The 17,299-nt window shown below is 44.5% G+C and overlaps 1 protein-coding gene across 1 annotated transcript; it reads right to left on the bottom strand.

Annotated features, from left to right (window-relative positions):
* Positions 1–6,360: 6,360 nt before the first annotated feature.
* On the bottom strand, positions 6,361–7,557 carry LOC103639893 (uncharacterized). The gene is made up of 2 exons (XM_008662576.3): positions 6,756–7,557; positions 6,361–6,648 (listed from the first exon to the last, which is right to left on the bottom strand). Exons 1-2 carry the CDS (start codon positions 7,519–7,521, stop codon positions 6,602–6,604), a joined length of 813 nt encoding a protein of 270 aa, XP_008660798.2. The 5' UTR covers positions 7,522–7,557; the 3' UTR covers positions 6,361–6,601.
* Positions 7,558–17,299: the final 9,742 nt, after the last annotated feature.

A 17,299-nucleotide genomic window follows, 5' to 3' on the forward strand; every position in this document is an offset into this window, starting at 1 on the left:
ACTCTTTTTGCGGTAGAGATAGCAACACTTAGATAAAACCTAGTTTGCATATTGTAGTTTACATATTTGCATATGTTTTGTTCTAAGAATTTATTTGTGGTCTAGTTTAGAAATAGTTTTTAGAAGTCCTAATTCACCCCCTCTTAGGCGTCACCATTTCCTACAGTCTCCATATCTGAGAAGCAACGACGATCCGAATCGATTAAAATCCCAGCCAGGGATTCCTAACCACACAACATATGTAGCACTTAATCCTTGCATATGTTAACCTGACCTTTGGATCCTCCAAAACCAAAATGGGTTTGCGCCACCCGAGAGTACAATACTCCACCGTCCAACCCATTGCCATGAGGGTACACGCTACTCTCATCATCTCTTCACTCCCAGTGTGTGGTATCCGTTCTAGTAATAAAATAGCCAAAGTAAGGCTTACCAAAGTATGTGGCTAGTTAAAAAGTTCTTGATCATGCAGGCATGTAACGGAACGGTCCTTAATCGACTCTGACGGAAACACAACACTGGGACGTCTTTCCTGATGCAAGTTAATCGCCTGGTCTCTCATATTAATTAACCTTTTCACATTTCTTCAACAAATCTCAACATTCAATATAATAAAATCTTTTTTGAAAAAAACTTATTGAGTAGGACAAAACATAGCTATTTTAAGTAAAACATGTTTCAAGGATTATATCAATATAATCAAGGTTGGTAATGGAACAATTAAGTTATTCACACAACTCATATCACTTAATGCAACATAGTATCAAATAATTGCATAAAAATTTATAAAACATCAAAGGACTAGTTAAATGCATCTACGCTTGCCTTAAGTAGCAGAGGATTCAGGTTCCTCAAAGATCACACTTGGATCCACAGATGTGACGTTCTCTTTAGGAACTTGATCATTGATAACCTCCTTGTGTTTGGGTACTACTCGTAGTAATTAAGTATGCTCGTGAGATGCTTATAATGATGCATAACATTGCATGAAATATGAATAATAAGCTCTTTTGTATTGAGTACAACTTTCCTTCACGGTACAGTTGCAAGCCAGCACAACAAAACCTTTTTAGGGCTTCGAATTTTCATTCTAGAACTACCTACCATCATCATCACATGCCATGATTTACTGTAAGTGTTCATAGCCCATGGACTTCACACAATCCAAAAATCAGATATATCAAATTATTTATCTCACTACTTCCATTAAGTTATTTATTTTTCTTAAAGGAAAAGATATTTCAATAAAGTGGAAATTAGTTAACTAACTAAACATGTTCTAATGAGTATCAAAATTTACAGAGAGGCTAAATTAATTATAAAAATTCTCTTAAAATTTCATAATTTAAGCTACTTAATTTAACTTTAAATAAAACATATAAAGAAAAGTATCTGTTAAAATAGAACCAATATTTTTAACAGGAAGTGCTCATTTTTGTGAGTTCAGTAAAATGTGTTTTATCATTTTTTGCATATTTTTATAGTCCACAACATAAATCATAATATTATATATTAGAAAACAACTAAATGGTTTAAAAGGACTTTGGGCCGAACACGGCCCAAACAGGCCCACTCTGTGCACAAAAGGCACAGCCCACCCGCGCTGGCGCGCATAAATGCAGAGAAGCCCTCACGGATTGAACAAACAGCACATAGGTCCTAAGCTATATTAAAATCATCAAATGTGTCACAAACTTTGCAAACAGCCTCCTCCCATTCCTTTCAATTCCCATCGCGACGTCCTTCTGGACGGCCCGAGCAAAGCTCCGAGAAAACTTCAATCGGGCTCGCCGGCGACGACGAACCTTTTCTGGCGACGGGGACATTACTACCATGTTCCCCGTGGGCTTTCGATTCGATTGAACTAGGTCATGTCGTGGTAGAGGCACCCGGGCACGAGCACAGCGACGATGTTTCAGCATGCTCCGCGGTCTACGATCAAAACGTAAAGGCCGATGATGATCACGACATCGTAACGAACACACAGCGATAACCGAGAAGGCTTGATACTCACCAGTGTGGCATGACCACGATGAGCGGTCTGTGGCGGCGTCCGGTAACCATTCACGAGGAAGACATATATAGACGTGTGGTGGCTACGGTGAAGAGAAAAGAAAGCTCAGAGAGGTCTGGCTGAAGCGTAAAAGAGAGGCGAAGGTGACTGAGGGCTCAATTTTTAGAGGGACCGGACGTGCCGAGCACGGCCAATTTCACCAGAGAAGGGAGATGTCGCCGGCTCTGGAAACTCCGAGAAAAGAGGTCGTGGGCTCGTGGCACGGCTAGCGTTCTTCATGTGGCACGAGCAGCTCTTGAGGTTGCCACCTCCATCCTAATCGTGTCCACGATGAGCAGTTGCGTGTTGTGGTGAAAGCAAGCTGTGAGCAAGGACGGTGGACGGGTGGTGCTTGCCAGCGGAGCTGCTACTCCCGACGCACGATACAAGTTTTGAATCTGGGTTTTTAACTTTGATTTACACCTAAATTTGTGTATCAAATCAAGGAAATGTCTTACTACCAAATGATCACCAACTCTCCAATTTTGCTTATAAGATCCTTGATCGAAACTTAGTAGATAAAGAGATAATGGGCTCTAAACTTTTGGCAAAAACACAGAAACCTGTTAGATATTTCTGGTGCTTAGGATCGTTTCCTAAGTCCCTAGAATACCAATCCATGTCTAAAATACCTCGATGATGAGTAGATCTATTCTACTGAGGGGTACATGTATACATACCGTCGTTGTTGTTCCTAGCCTTCATTACGGCGACGTCTTGCAGCGAAGACCCGCCTCCTCCTTCTTGTCGATCTCCCTGCTGGTGTCGAGGAGATTGATTTCCGTCGTTGATCGGCGGTGGATCAGCTCCTCCAATGTTGCCTGCAGGGGGAATCTCAGATCCCGATGGGATAACGGGGATCTGAGACATAGTCACAGCGATTCCAGTCACTCCGAGCGCCTTGGGGATCGGTTCCTCTCAAAGTGTCGATTAGGGTTTGTGGTCGAGCGATTAGCGTTGGCTAAACCCGTCGGCCCCCTTAATCTTTTTATATGGCGTCGTGTGACCGGGGGCTGCAACCAACGGTTAGGATAGCCCCCCCGATCAGGGGCGCGGTTAGACGGTTAGGATTAACCGTACCCCGGTTACTGTTAACCGGCTAGTGTAGAGGACACATCCTAACAATCTCCCCTTTGTTCTCTACATACCTCACACTCAAACTTTTATTAATTGCGTCCTTTAACAAGTTTACACATAGAGACCAATGCGTGACAATGATCTATTAAGTATCACCGCACTCATTGACTACAACATGCTCCCCTACTTCAGAACGAAAGATTTTACTATGTTGCAATCTGTAGCCCCTGTGATTCTAGATCATAGGTACTCCCTTAATCCCATGCCGGCTGCGTGCTTACTAAACACACTGGGTGGAAGACCTTTTGTGAGCGGATCCGCAAGCATCTGATGGGTTCTTATATGCTCAACTTGAATGGTGTGATCCAGAATCTTCTCCTTAACAATATAACACTTAATGTCAATATACTTGGCAGAGCCACTTGACTTATTGTTATGGGAGAAAAATACCGCTGGCTCATTGTCGCAGTAAATTCTCAGTGGTCGCTCTATGCTATCAACCACTCTTAATCCGGGTACGAATTTCTTTATCCATATCGCCTGTCCAGTTGCCTCATACGTAGCTACAAACTCAGCGTGCATTGTCGATGATGCTCTCGCTGGCTGTTTGCAGCTCTTCCAAGAAACAGCTCCCCCAGAGAGCATAAAGACATACCCTGAAGTGGACTTCAGTGTATCTCTACACCCTCCCCAGTCGGCATCTGCATAGCCAACTATTTGTAGGGAATTAGATCTTCTGTACGTAAGCATGAGACCTTTAGTACCTTGAAGGTACCTTAGAGCCTTCTTGACTGCTTTCCAGTGTTCTATGCCTGGATTCTTCTGATAGCGTCCAAGCATCCCGGTGGTAAAAGCTAAGTCAGGGCGAGTACATACTTGAGCATACATAATGCTTCCGATAGCTGAAGCGTATGGTACTGACTTCATCTTATTTTTCTCATACTGATTCTTGGGACACTGATATTCCCCAAACTTATCACCCTTGACTATTGGACCAGGCGAGGCATTACACTTGTGCATATTATACCTCTTTAGTACATTTTCTATATATGACTTCTGTGAGAGTCCTAATACTCCCTTTTGTCTGTCTCTGTGAATTTCTATTCCAAGAACATAGGAGGCTTCTCCCATGTCTTTCATATCAAAATTCGAGGAAAGAAACCCTTTTGTTTCCGCTAGTAGATCCTTATCACTACTAGTTAAGAGTATGTCATCGACATACAGAACAAGGAAGATATACTTTCCTTTCTTAAATTTTGCATAAATGCAATTGTCTTCCTTGTTTTCCTCGAAACCAAATTTTCTTATAGTCTGATCAAACTTGATGTACCACTGTCTGGAGGCCTGTTTTAATCCATAAATGGACCTCCTCAAGTGACATCCCATGTGTTCTTTACCGCTCACAACAAAACCCTTTGGTTGTGCCATGAACACATTTTCTTCTAACTCTCCATTTAGGAATGCTGTCTTTACATCCATCTGATGGAGCTCTAGATCAAAATGAGCAACTAGTGCCATGATGATCCTGAATGAATCTTTTGTTGAGACAGGTGAGAAGGTTTCATGGTAGTCAATGCCTTCTCTCTGTGTGAACCCTTTGGCCACAAGTCTAGCCTTGTATCTTTCTATGTTCCCTCTGGAGTCACGCTTTGTCTTGTAGACCCATTTACAGCCTACTGTTTTGGCTCCATGGGGAATGACTTCTAAGTCCCAAACTTTGTTCATTCTCATGGATTCTAATTCATCTTCCATGGCTAATAACCATTTGGATGAATTTGCACTTCTCATAGCAGCTTCATATGTAGTGGGATCACCTTCTGCATCAATGTCCTCACTCATATGAATCTCATCACATTCTATGTTTTCTGCTGCATAGACTTCATAGTCATCAGGAATCGCAGATTTTCTAAGTCTCTGTGACCTCCTGAGACTTGGTCCTGGTTCTGGTTCAGATTCTTCCTAGGGCTCCTGCAATGGTGCGTCACTTGGCGCAACTCTATCATCATCTTCTGAACTATCCTGTGCAACTGGCTCAGGGCCAATATGCACAGAAGGTGAAGCTACTTGCTCTATAGTAGTTGCACTAGATGACGCCACATTTGCAGTAGGGGTTTCACCCACAGTTGGTGTGACTATTGGTGGAACCACAGTGGGTATCGAGAAGTATGGTTCTTCAACCATCGGAAACGGGGCATACATCCTCTTTTCCTGAAGGTCAACCTCTCTGAGTACCTTACTCCCCTTGATCATGTCATCCTCTAAGAAAATGGCATGCCTGGTTTCTATGAACTTGGTTTGTCTGTTAGGGCAGTAGAATCTATAACCCTTCGATCTTTCAGGGTAGCCAATAAAATGGCAGCTAGTGGTTCTCTCATCTAGCTTTCCCTGTCCAGGATTAAATATTCTAGCTTCTGCTGGACAACCCCATATATGGAAGTAGTTGAGCGTGGGTTTTCTGCCAGTCCACAACTCATATGGAGTTCTAGTCACTGATTTACTAGGAACTCTGTTGAGTATATGCATAGCGGTTTTTAAAGCCTCCATCCATAGACCCAATGGCAGGTTAGAGTAACTTAACATACTCCTTACCATATCCATTAGCGTTCTGTTACGCCTTTCGGCAACCCCATTCTGTTGTGGTTCGCCAGGTGTTGAATACTGAGCAACAATACCATTTTCTCTTAGAAACCTCGCGAAAGGTCCTGGGACCTGGCCATACTCGGTATGGCGCCCATAGTACTCCCCCCACGATCTGATCAGACAATCTTTATCTTCAAATCGTGTTGATTTTCTACTTCAGCCTTGAACTGTTTAAACTTGTCTAAAGCTTCTGATCTTTCCTTAATTGGATAAATATAACCGTAGCGAGAGTAGTCATCTGTGAAGGTTATGAACGAGTTAAACCCATCTACTGTCCTAACTGGAAAAGGACCACAAATATCTGTATGAATAATTTCTAACATTCTCGTACTATGCTTAGCATCTTTCTTAATCTGCTTCGCGAATTTACCCTTAATGCAATCTCTGCATTGCTCTAAGTCAGTGAAGTCTAGGGGATGGAGAATCTGTTCCTTAACAAGACTTTCTATTCTCCACCTCGAAATATGGCCCAAACGATAGTGCCATAATTTCGACGAGCTTTCTCCATCACTTCGTTTTCTTTTCCTGCCACTGTTGGCTGGATCATTTTCTGGTATATCTAATACATTAACAACATCACTTTGCGAAAGTAAATAAAGCATATCTCGTCGGATGGCGAGACCAACATCTTTATTATCAAACTGAATGACACACTGTCTATCACCAAAATGGCAATGAATGTGCTGATCATCTAATCTAGAAACCGAAATAAGGTTCCTTCGCAAGGAAGGTACATAAAGTACGTCTCTCAACAACAGTACAAAACCATTAACTAATTTAAGATGTATATCTCCAATGGCCTCGACTGCTGCTTCAACTCCATTTGCCACTCTAATTGTTCTTTGGCCCTTTGGGAGCCTTTGGCTTGTACGGAGTCCCTGTAGAGAGTTTCCAACATGAATAGTTGCACCTGAGTCAATCCACCAAGAATAACTGGGATATTCTAAGTATAAAGACTCATTTACAAAAGTAACTTGGTCCTTACCACTCTCTAGTAGATACTGCAGGAATTCAGGGCACTTTCTCTTGTAATGACCTGTCTTCTTGCAATAGAGGCAGGTATCAGGGGGAACTGAGAAACTGCCTCCTTGTCTTGGCTGATTATTATTGCTCGAGGAAGCCTGGTTATTCTGTTTACCTTGCTTCTTGAACTTTTTCTTTGAGTTCTTGTTCTGTCTGGGGACATTGCCTTTGATGAGGTTGACAGAGTTTCCAGTCTGCTTTAACCTCTCTTCCTCCTGGACACACTGTGCCAAGAGTTGGTCTATATTCCACTTATCAGTGACACTAGTGTTGTACTGTATGTGAAAAGTCTCAAACTCCTTGGGCAGAGACTTCATTATCATAAATACTACAAATTCCTCGTGTAAAGGAGATCCGAGGTACTTGTTTATCTTAGCTACGATGGATATCATTTTCTGAATGAATGGTCTGACACCATTTCCATCGTATTTTGCATTGACAAATTCTGTCATTAAAGAGCAAGCATAAGTCTTAGAAGACCCTTGGTGATGAGAGGCTACCCTCTCAAGGTATTCTATGGCAGTCTCGCACTCTGGTATGGAACTCTTAAGAGGCTCCTTGATGCTCCTCTTAAGAATAATCATACATTTGTCATTTGATCTCTCCCACTTGACCTTGTCGATGCTGTATTGCATCCACCTGTGGTCATAGTTGGGAGTGCCCACTGTGGGCTCAACTGGTTTATCAAACCTCAGTGCGTAATCTATCTCACCCACTGTGGTTATCATGTCTATATCCTCCCGCCAAGAATGGTAATTACTACCATCTAGTAGTTTCATTTGAGCAATCTGGCTAATCAGCATGGCGGTATGAGCACCTTTGCAAAATTAAAACAGAAAATATTTAGGACATCTGAAATAAATACTGAATACTGAATCATAGAACAAGCATGAATTAAATATTCAACGTTGGTCAAATAATAACCATGCCATATCTATGAAAATTTCTGATCACAAAATTCTAAATCATCGTTGGATGATCTAGAAAAAACATAAACTTGTATTAAATTGTGGTAACAATATTCAACGTTGGTTAAAATATTCAATCACCACAAAATTTTCTGAATTCTATGCAATTTAAACAATAATCAATCCACGTTGGTTTCATAATTAACTGGAAAAATTGCATAAAATATAAATAAAAGTACCAAAGTACGCAACGGAATAGTCCATAAATATGTCTGTAATTTTCTATAACTTGTAAAAAATATTTCTGAATTTTCTGCACTATTTTCTTTACTAGTTTTTACTGATTTCTTTTTCTATTTCTGATTTCTGGAAATAGAAAACAAATTCCAAAAAAAATTACGGTCATTTCGGCCTGGTTGGCCTCTTGGCCCAGCCTGGACGGCCCACATGGCCTGGCCGTGAGAGAGGCGAGGCGTGCCCAGGCCGCAACCTGGGCCTGGGCCGCCAATCCGGCCCACACGAGCGCTGCAGGTGACCCTCCCCGCCTTCATCTCCGCCGTCAGATGAAATCCAACGGTCCGGATTGACCGTGTACTGTAGCAAGATCTATATAAGCCGTGAATTTCGGGATAGAGAGGAACCCTATTCTTTTGCTCTTCCCATCCGGCCGCAGCCGCTAGGGACTCCTGGCCGGCGGCTCCCTTGGTCTATTTCTGTTTTTTTTATTATTTTTTTTACTGTTGCCAATAGCCAAAACCGGCTGCCAGGAAGCACCGGTGGCTGGCCACTCTTTTCTTTTCTTCCTACAATCGGTAGGATCAGACCTCTGTTCGGTCGGCGGCTCTACTCTGGTTCTTGTTTGTGACACTCTAGCGCTCAGATCTAACTCCATTTAACTCGAACCCCTTTTCTGTGATGAATGCATATATGAAATGGATAAGATGTAATATCGGGTCGAGTTTTAGAGTCTGTCATGCGTAGATCTGGGTCCCTTTTGCGTTTTCTGGCGAATATTACTAGTCCTAAGACCCAATTGGTGCGAACAACATGCTGACGCTTCGAGTAGTGCCTCTGTGCACTTGACCGACCAATTTGGGGTCAAATCTGTTTGGGTCAGTAACCCTAATCTGTTTCTTTTCGATTTGTTGAAACTAGGGTCACGAACCCTAATGCGTTCTATTCGATCTCTATTTCTTCTTGATCTTGTTTCTTGGTTGTGGATTCAAAATCCCGAACCTTTTGAGGTCTCTGTTGTCTCGATCTGTTAACTAGGGTTAGGTAAGAAAACCCTAACACTAGACCGTCGATGAACTATTACTCTGGCATGGGTATGGCCGAGAACCTGTGTCTCTTTACAGTGGCCTAACACCCAAGAACTTGGGTTAGGTTAAACCCTAACCCGAGAGTAACGACCTATTTTTTTGTTTCTAATCTTTTTGTTCTCTGTTCTTGGGTGATGAACAATGATTTAAAAAAATGAGTTCAATCACATTGATCCGAGACCTTTCTGTGATCTCATAAAACGATGCGGATTAGGAGATCTAGGGTTCTTAGGTGGCCCTCTGATACCATTGTTAGATATTTCTGGTGCTTAGGATCGTTTCATAAGTCCTTAGAATACCAATCCGTGTCTAAAATACCTCGATGATGAGTAGATCTATTCTACTGAGGGGTACATGTATACATACCGTCGTTGTTGTTCCTAGCCATCATTGCGGCGGCGTCTTGCAGCGAAGACCCGCCTCCTCCTTCTTGTCGATCTCCCTGCTGGTATCGAGGAGATTGATTTCCGTCGTTGATCGGCGGTGGATCAGCTCCTCCAATGTTGCCTGCAGGGGGAATCTCAGATCCCGATGGGATAACGGGGATCTGAGACATAGTCACAGCGATTCCAGTCACTCCGAGCGCCTTGGGGATCGGTTCCTCTCAAAGTGTCGATTAGGGTTTGTGGTCGAGCGATTAGCGTTGGCTAAACCCGTCGGCCCCCTTAATCTTTTTATATGGCGTCGTGTGACTGGGGGCTGCAACCAATGGTTAGGATAGCCCCCCCCCGATCAGGGGCGCGGTTAGACGGTTAGGATTAACCCTACCCCGGTTACTGTTAACCGGCTAGTGTAGAGGACACATCCTAACAAAACCCACTTAACAGATTCCTTCAGTACTGTAGCTAAGTTCTCCCCTATTCTGAATTTTTGAAATTAATTTGGATTTTATATAACAACTTGGAATAACCAAAGATAAAAGCTGTTCACTTTTCCAAGATCTACAACTTTGATATTTGGACCATACCCAAATTCTTTCTAGATTTTGAAATTTGACTTTGGGGGGCAAAATAGACAATTCAAATGTGGGCTAAATTTCAAAATTGGACAAGAATATTTGAATATACCCAAAAGAAAACTTGGTCTATTTAAAAATATCCATCTTTCATATTTAAGATCTATAGCCAGATTCTCATTATTTTGGAATGTAGCATTTCAAATTTGAGACATAAGTTTGAATTTCAAATATAGTTAGGGACTTCACTATTAATCAATATTGTGATTAAAATACACACATTATCCTAGAAACACACTCAACTTGAATTAAAATTTGCCCTAGTTAATGCATACTAAGGTTAAACATTCAATATGCTTGCAATACACATGATGACATGTTCAATTTTAGTTCTTATAACACGAGGGGTGTTACAATAAGGGTAGACAATGACTTTAGGCAACACCGACAAGAGATGTAGAGGTACATGGAGCCATCTAGAGGCTTCGAAGGAAGGTTTTATCCAAGACATGTCCAAAGTATACAGAGCTAATGTCAGCATGAGGAGAAGAAATCCCAATATCAAGGACATCAACACCTAGCTTAGTCATCAGGTGGGCACTCACAGCATTCACAAGATAATTGTCATCTCTTGGCACCAAGAGGAGGCCATAGCTTCGGTGGACGCTTCAACCAAAACACACAACAACAAAGGACGTAGGGCTAGATATCGAGCCAGCTCGACTGAGCTCGAGCTGGCTCGTTAAGCTAACGAGCCAGCTTGGCTCAGCTCGTTAGAAACCTAGCTAGGGGATGAACTCAGCTTGGCTTATTTACGAGCTCGAGCTGGCTCGTTTGGCTTGCGAGCCACAGCGAAAAAAGTATAACACCAAAAATAGTCATTTTTGTCATAGTTTCACCGACCATATTATGAGTTTATGACTTCAATTCATCACAAAAATAATACAGCTGCAACATTCATCAATTCATGCATCACGTTTCATAATCAGCTTGCAACATTCATCAGTTCATGCATCACAACATCAGCTTAATTTACACCACTTCACCAGAATTTATGGGCCATGAAAATGAAACATAACCAGCTAACCACTAACCAGTTAACCACAAAAAGGAGTGCTAGTACACTACTGCAGTAGTAGCTTAGCAGCACATGCACAAGCATAAGTGCACATTTTGATAGCTAGTCAGCATATCAATACAATTACACAAGTACACAAGCACTAGTGCACTACTACAGTAACCACTAGCAGGTAGCAGCATCTAAAAGGGCAAAAGGCTACTACTTCCGAGTCATGACTGTCTATCTTTCCTAGAAGTTCTAAGTTAGAACATGCCAAATTGCCAAGATCCAAAAGACCAAATGATGAGGACATGGATGTGTTTCCCTATGAGACACCCCTGGATTACCACCTGAGTTGCCTCCAGATTTTCGGGTTAGTCCCACCTTTAACATTTCAGATTTGAAGCCATATATGGGTGACGAAGATGAGATCGAGTCGAGGACGACTCCAATTCAAGAGCAGGATGATGATGAGGACATCACTTCTATACATACAATGAATGGACCGATAACACGATCGCGTGCACGACAGCTAAATCTCCAGGTACGTTCTACCCTAGTCAATTGTGTTTTGGAGCTTACGCTTGGGGCCATGAATGTTTTGATGATTAGGAACATTGGAGAGGACCAGCAAGGACTTGGGAAAGGCCTAGGTGTTGAGGAGGAGCAGCAAGGGCGCCACAACAGGAATGAGATCAAGTCCGACTCAGCTACGACTCCATCTCGGTTTCCAGGACCAGTCTGCACTAAAATGGACGCCCAAGATGCATCCGGACTCCGATTGTGACGAACTTGATATGGTTGGAAAGATAAGGAGATTATCTAACCAACCCAACTGGTTCCACCCTAAAATTCGTCCGGGGTTAATGGGAATCGTCGAAACAAGTCAGCGTTCAGATTCTGTTTTGGTGCTGCGACACCGTCTGTTGGGCCGTGTATCGCGTCGGAGCCTATTAGGGGCGAGTCCAGGAGTCACGCACGCCCTAATACTCTATTTATTCAGCAGCCGCCACCCCATTAGGGTTGGGTTTTGCTTAATTTTAGATCTGTCACGAACAGTCGTCGTAGATCGGTTTGTGAGGCCCCAACTTGTGAGCTTAATCATTCATCCGCAATATTCTAGATTGTGTTCTTTCTTGTTCTTGCTTGTATCTTCGATTCTCAGGTAGGAATTAGCCCTCGTGGCGAGGTCAATTGCACAGTGCACGGTTGATAACCAGAGGAGAAGTGGTGCTGCGATTGTGGGGTTCTTGTCACACCCGGTTTTCGAAGGCAAACCGAATGCGAAACATGTACGTGCCAGGATCAGCAATTCACATACACAGCAGTTACATAACTGGAAATCATCACACAATGCTCAAATGATAACATAAAAGGGTAATAATAGTCGATTACATCATATGTCTGAGACAATCCACATAGTCTTTACAATAATCAAAGTGCGGAAAAGAAACGTAGATAAACGCGGCCTTCACAGGCAGCCGACTGGGGGTTGCCGCTAACCCACACCTAGAACTCGTCATAATCTTGGAACTCCTGGTGTTCTCCTTCCACAGCTTCATCTTCTCCTGAGCAGTGGTTGCAATGCGGACAACCTGGGGATGGGGGGTTTGGTGTGTAGAGGAAGGGTGAGTACACATCAACATACTCAACAAGTATCTTGTTTGCCTGTAGTGGACTAGCTTTATGTGGGGGTAAGTCAAGCAGTTGCTTTTAGTTGGTCAGATTATTATTACTAGTAGAGAAAGCCAAGTTTTAGAATTAACCCACGTTATTAACCCAAGCGTACTCCTTTCCAAACGGAAAGAGTACCACTTACCATTACCAGAGCCAATACCAAGAACCATCAATCTCATTGCCAACTGCAATCCGAACATCTCTGATCAAGTACCACTAATCACTGGAGCTCCCTTGGCCGCTCATAACCGTGAGCACGGCTGATATATCAGTTTTCAAACACTCTGCAGAGGTTGTGCACTTTACCCACAAGCCGTGATTCCCTTTCTGCCCGGAGATCATGACTCTCCATTGATCACTACCAAGGTGACCCAGCAGGGTATCACTACGTAGCCTTTACAAAGATTCCCCGGGGCTGTAGCCGCCCGTTAGGTTTCCTAAATGCACCACACTCCTCCCCAAGGGGGCGAACCCAAGCTTGGCAGAGCGAGCCGCATACATCGAGCCCCATTGGCGGCACGACGGCTAAGCGAACTACACCCCAGTTCCTCTAATTATTCAGCTAAGGGCATCCCATTCCACCCTCATGGTTGCACTATTTTCTCGGGCGGTCATCCAATGAACAGGTCCTTACGGAGAGGCACTCGAGAAACCGCTCGAGCCCCCTTGAATGCCACAAGTATAACATCATAATAAAGGAGGGGAAAACAGCGTATCATTGATAATTCTCATCATGTTCATTGATTAGAGTTGAGCAATAGCATACAACTAAACAATAATAATCCAACCCAAATAGGTAAACAAGGACACAGATAACAAAAGCTAGTCAATCCTTAGGTATAAATGTGAAATGCGGGAGGTGAATTAAAGAATGTATAGGACAGAGATAGGTCAAAGGACACTTGCCTCCACCAACCGACTGCTGCTGAGGGGCTTCTCCTGCGAGTTCTTCGGGCTCCTCAACCAGATCGTTCTCTATGCGAGCGCAAACATACAAACATCCACACATTTAATACAAAAGAACAGTACATCATACAATAGAATGCAGTAAATAAACGGATGTTCCTCGCGAGGCTCGCAACGATGGTTAAGGGAGAGAAAGAGGAAAGGACAGTCGAACAACAATCACGATACATTATTATAAATTAAACCACTCGCTTAATAGAAGGGCATTAATTTGGACACTACGTTTAGCATAAAGTAAAGTCATTTTCATGTTTAATCATTATAAGCATATGAAGATAAATTAAAAGGATTGTCGCGCGGCGAGACGCACGACATAACACCTTAAATCGAATTTAAGAAATCAACGACTCGTCGCGCGACAGAGCGCATAACGAGACACTTGCATTAATTATAAAGAGACGTTAAGCGTCGCGCGATGAAACGCATGACAACATATGTCATTCAAACTGAATTTCAAGTGAAACGTCGTGCGACTGGACGTACGACGTCACACATTAAACAACCTGAAATTAAAATGGATCGTCGCGCGACGAAGCGCGCGACGCAGCACATTAATAGAATATGAAATTAGACAAATTCTTCGCGTGACGAAGCGCGCGACGCAGCACACTAACTAACGGAGTTTGAAATTAATTAAACAAAACCAAGAATAATCACCGCGTGCGTGGGGCTGCGCACGCGGGAACGCGTTGGGGCAAACGGGGGAGCGCGAGGCCGCGCCGAGGCCACGCGAGCCACGCCGGGGGCTGAGACGCCACGCGCAGGGGCCGAAGGCCGCGCGCCGGGGGCAGGGGACCGCGCGCCGGGGGGCCGGGAGCAGGGGCGAGCCGCGCCGCCGGGGGGAGGGAATGGGCGGGGTCACGCCGCACCGCCGGGGAGGGAAGGGAGCAGGGGCGGCCGCCCCGCCTCGAGGGAGGGGCAGGGGCGGGGTCGCGCCGCCGAGGCCGCAGGGGCGAGCCGCGCCGGGGGCAGGGGACCGCGCGCCGGGGAGCCGCGCGCCGGGAAGAGAAGGGGAGGGAGAGGGAGAGGGAGGAGAAGGGAGGGGAGGGGAGCTCACCTCGGGGATCCAACTCCGGCGATCATCGTCTCCAAAACATAGGGCACCACGGGAGAGAGAGAGATGGGAGAGAGAGAGAGGTTGCTGCGCGGGAGAAATCAAATGAGGCAACTAGATCTGGGGGAGGGGGGGCGTGCATGGGGTGGGCAGGGGCGCCAGGGGCGCGCGGGCCGGACCGGGCCGGGCTGGGCTGGACAGGGTCACATTGCGGATCGAAACCCATGACACGCACGACCATTAAACGGAATTCAATCGCGAACCGAAATCTGAAATGGAACGAGACGAACACGCGACATCAGACAAAGAAATGTGCTTCGGCATGATGCAACACCCATGACACTTAGGTTTTGTTTATACATGACACGGACACCTGTCACTATACTGGTTTGAAATTGGGAAGAAGGAGCGAAACGGGAAGAGAAAAGAGAGTAACGCCTGAATTTGGTGAGTAAAAAGAAGAAAAAATTCTACCCCCAAATTCAGGGCGTTACAAACCTATCCCCCTTAAAAGAATCTCGCCCTCGAGATTCATGGTTGGCTAGCAAAGAGCTCAGGGTATTTAGCCATCAGATCATCTTCGCGCTCCCAGGTTGCTTCTTCCTCAGAGTGATGATTCCATCTGACTTTGCACATTCTGATGGTCTTCCTTTGGGTGACTATGTCTGCAGTCTCAAGGATTTGCGTTGGCTTCTCAATGTAAGTCAGGTCCTCCTGGACTTCAAGGCCTTCCACTGGCAACTGCTCTTCTGGCACTCGCAGACATTTCTTCAACTGAGACATATGAAAGACATCATGCACAGTAGACAAATTTTCTGGCAGACTGAGCTGACAGGCCACTTCTCCACGCCTTGCGAGAATCTGATACGGGCCAATGTAGCGGGGTGCTAGCTTGCCTTTGACTTCGAACCTTCTGACTCCTCTGATCGGTGAAACCTTCAAATAGACAAAATCTCCAACTTCGAAACTCAGCTCTCTTCTTTTTGTGTCTGCATAACTTCGCTGCCTTGATTGCGCTATCTTCAGATTCTCTCGAACCATCTTGATGTTCTCTTCGGCTTCAAGCATAATGTCTGGCCCAAACACTTGCTTTTCTCCAGGTTGATCCCACTGTAGTGGAGTTCTACAACTCCTTCCATAAAGAGCCTGAAATGGTGACATCTTCAAGCTGGCCTGGTAACTGTTGTTATAGGAGAACTCTGCATAAGGTAATCTCTTGTCCCATCCGGACTGATCTTGCAACGCACAGGCTCTCAACATGTCTTCAAGGATTTGATTGGTCCTTTCGGTCTGACCATCTGTCTGCGGAGGATAGGCTGAACTGAAATTCAGATGTGTACCCAAGGCTTCATGCAACTGCTGCCAGAAATGAGAGGTGAACTGCATTCCTCTGTCTGACACTATCTTCTTTGGCACACCATGAAGACAAACGATCCGAGACATGTACAATTCTGCCAATACTGCACTGCTGTAGTTGGTCTTGACGGGTATGAAGTGGGCTGACTTGGTCAAGCGGTCCACCACTACCCATATGGAATCGTAGCCGGCTCGAGTGCGAGGCAATCTAACTATGAAATCCATACCGATTTCATCCCATTTCCACTGAGGAATTTGCAACAGTTGCAACAATCCAGCTGGTCTCTAGTGCTCTGCCTTGATCCATCGACAACTATCACACATAGCCACATGCTCTACGATTTCCCTCTTCATTCCGTACCGCCAGAATTTCTTCTTCAGATCCTGATACATCTTCTCACTTCCAGGGTGAATCGAATAAGCTGTCTCATGAGCTTCCTTGAGGATCAACTCCCGAATAGACTAGACATTGGGAACACACAAGCGGTCTTTGAACCATATCACACCTTCTGTGTCTTCCCGAAAATCTTTGCCTCTGCCATCTAGAATCAGTCACCGGATTTCACTGATCTTCCCATCATTCTTCTGCGCTTCTTGGATTTCCCGCTCTAGGGTAGGTTCCAACTCAATTGTGACTCCTCGCGTGTTGTTCAGAAATCCGAGACTCAACCTGTCAAACTCCTTGGCCAACTCGTAAGGCATCGGACGAGCGACCATCAGATTGACTTGACTCTTCCTGCTCAAAGCATCTGCCACTACGTTCGCTTTGCCTGGATGGTAATGAATCTCCAATTCATAGTCTTTGATCAACTCTAACCATCTTCGTTGCCTCATATTCAACTCTGACTGAGTGAATATGTACTTCAGACTCTTGTGGTCTGTGTAAACATCACATTTCTGTCCATATAGATAGTGCCTCTAGGTCTTCAATGCGTGAACCACTTCTGCCAACTCTAGGTCATGGATTGGGTAATTCTTCTCATGAACCTTCAGCTGTCGGGACGAGTAAGCCACAACTCTTCCCTCTTGCATCAACACACATCCCAAACCTGTGTAACAAGCATTGCAATACACCGAGAAGGGCTTGTGTACATCAGGCAAGACTAAGACAGGCGCTGTAGTCAACTTCTCTTTCAGCGCTTCAAAGGCCTCTTGACATTTCTGGGTCCACTTGAACTCAACCTTGTTGCCTAGCAAAGCTGTCATTG

Source organism: Zea mays, chromosome 9 (genome assembly GCF_902167145.1).
Source record: "Zea mays cultivar B73 chromosome 9, Zm-B73-REFERENCE-NAM-5.0, whole genome shotgun sequence".
Classification (NCBI taxonomy): Eukaryota; Viridiplantae; Streptophyta; class Magnoliopsida; order Poales; family Poaceae; genus Zea; species Zea mays.

What these genes read in the sequence shown, in the direction of transcription:
- LOC103639893 (XM_008662576.3), bottom strand. Translation starts at nt 7,521, where the DNA reads ATGATAACCACAGTGGGTGAGATAGATTACGCACTGAGGTTTGATAAA. An exon ending in GCAGTATCTACTAGAGAGTG is followed by an intron (nt 6,649 to 6,755) that starts GTAAGGACCAAG and finishes AACTCTCTACAG; the next exon opens with GGACTCCGTACAAGCCAAAG.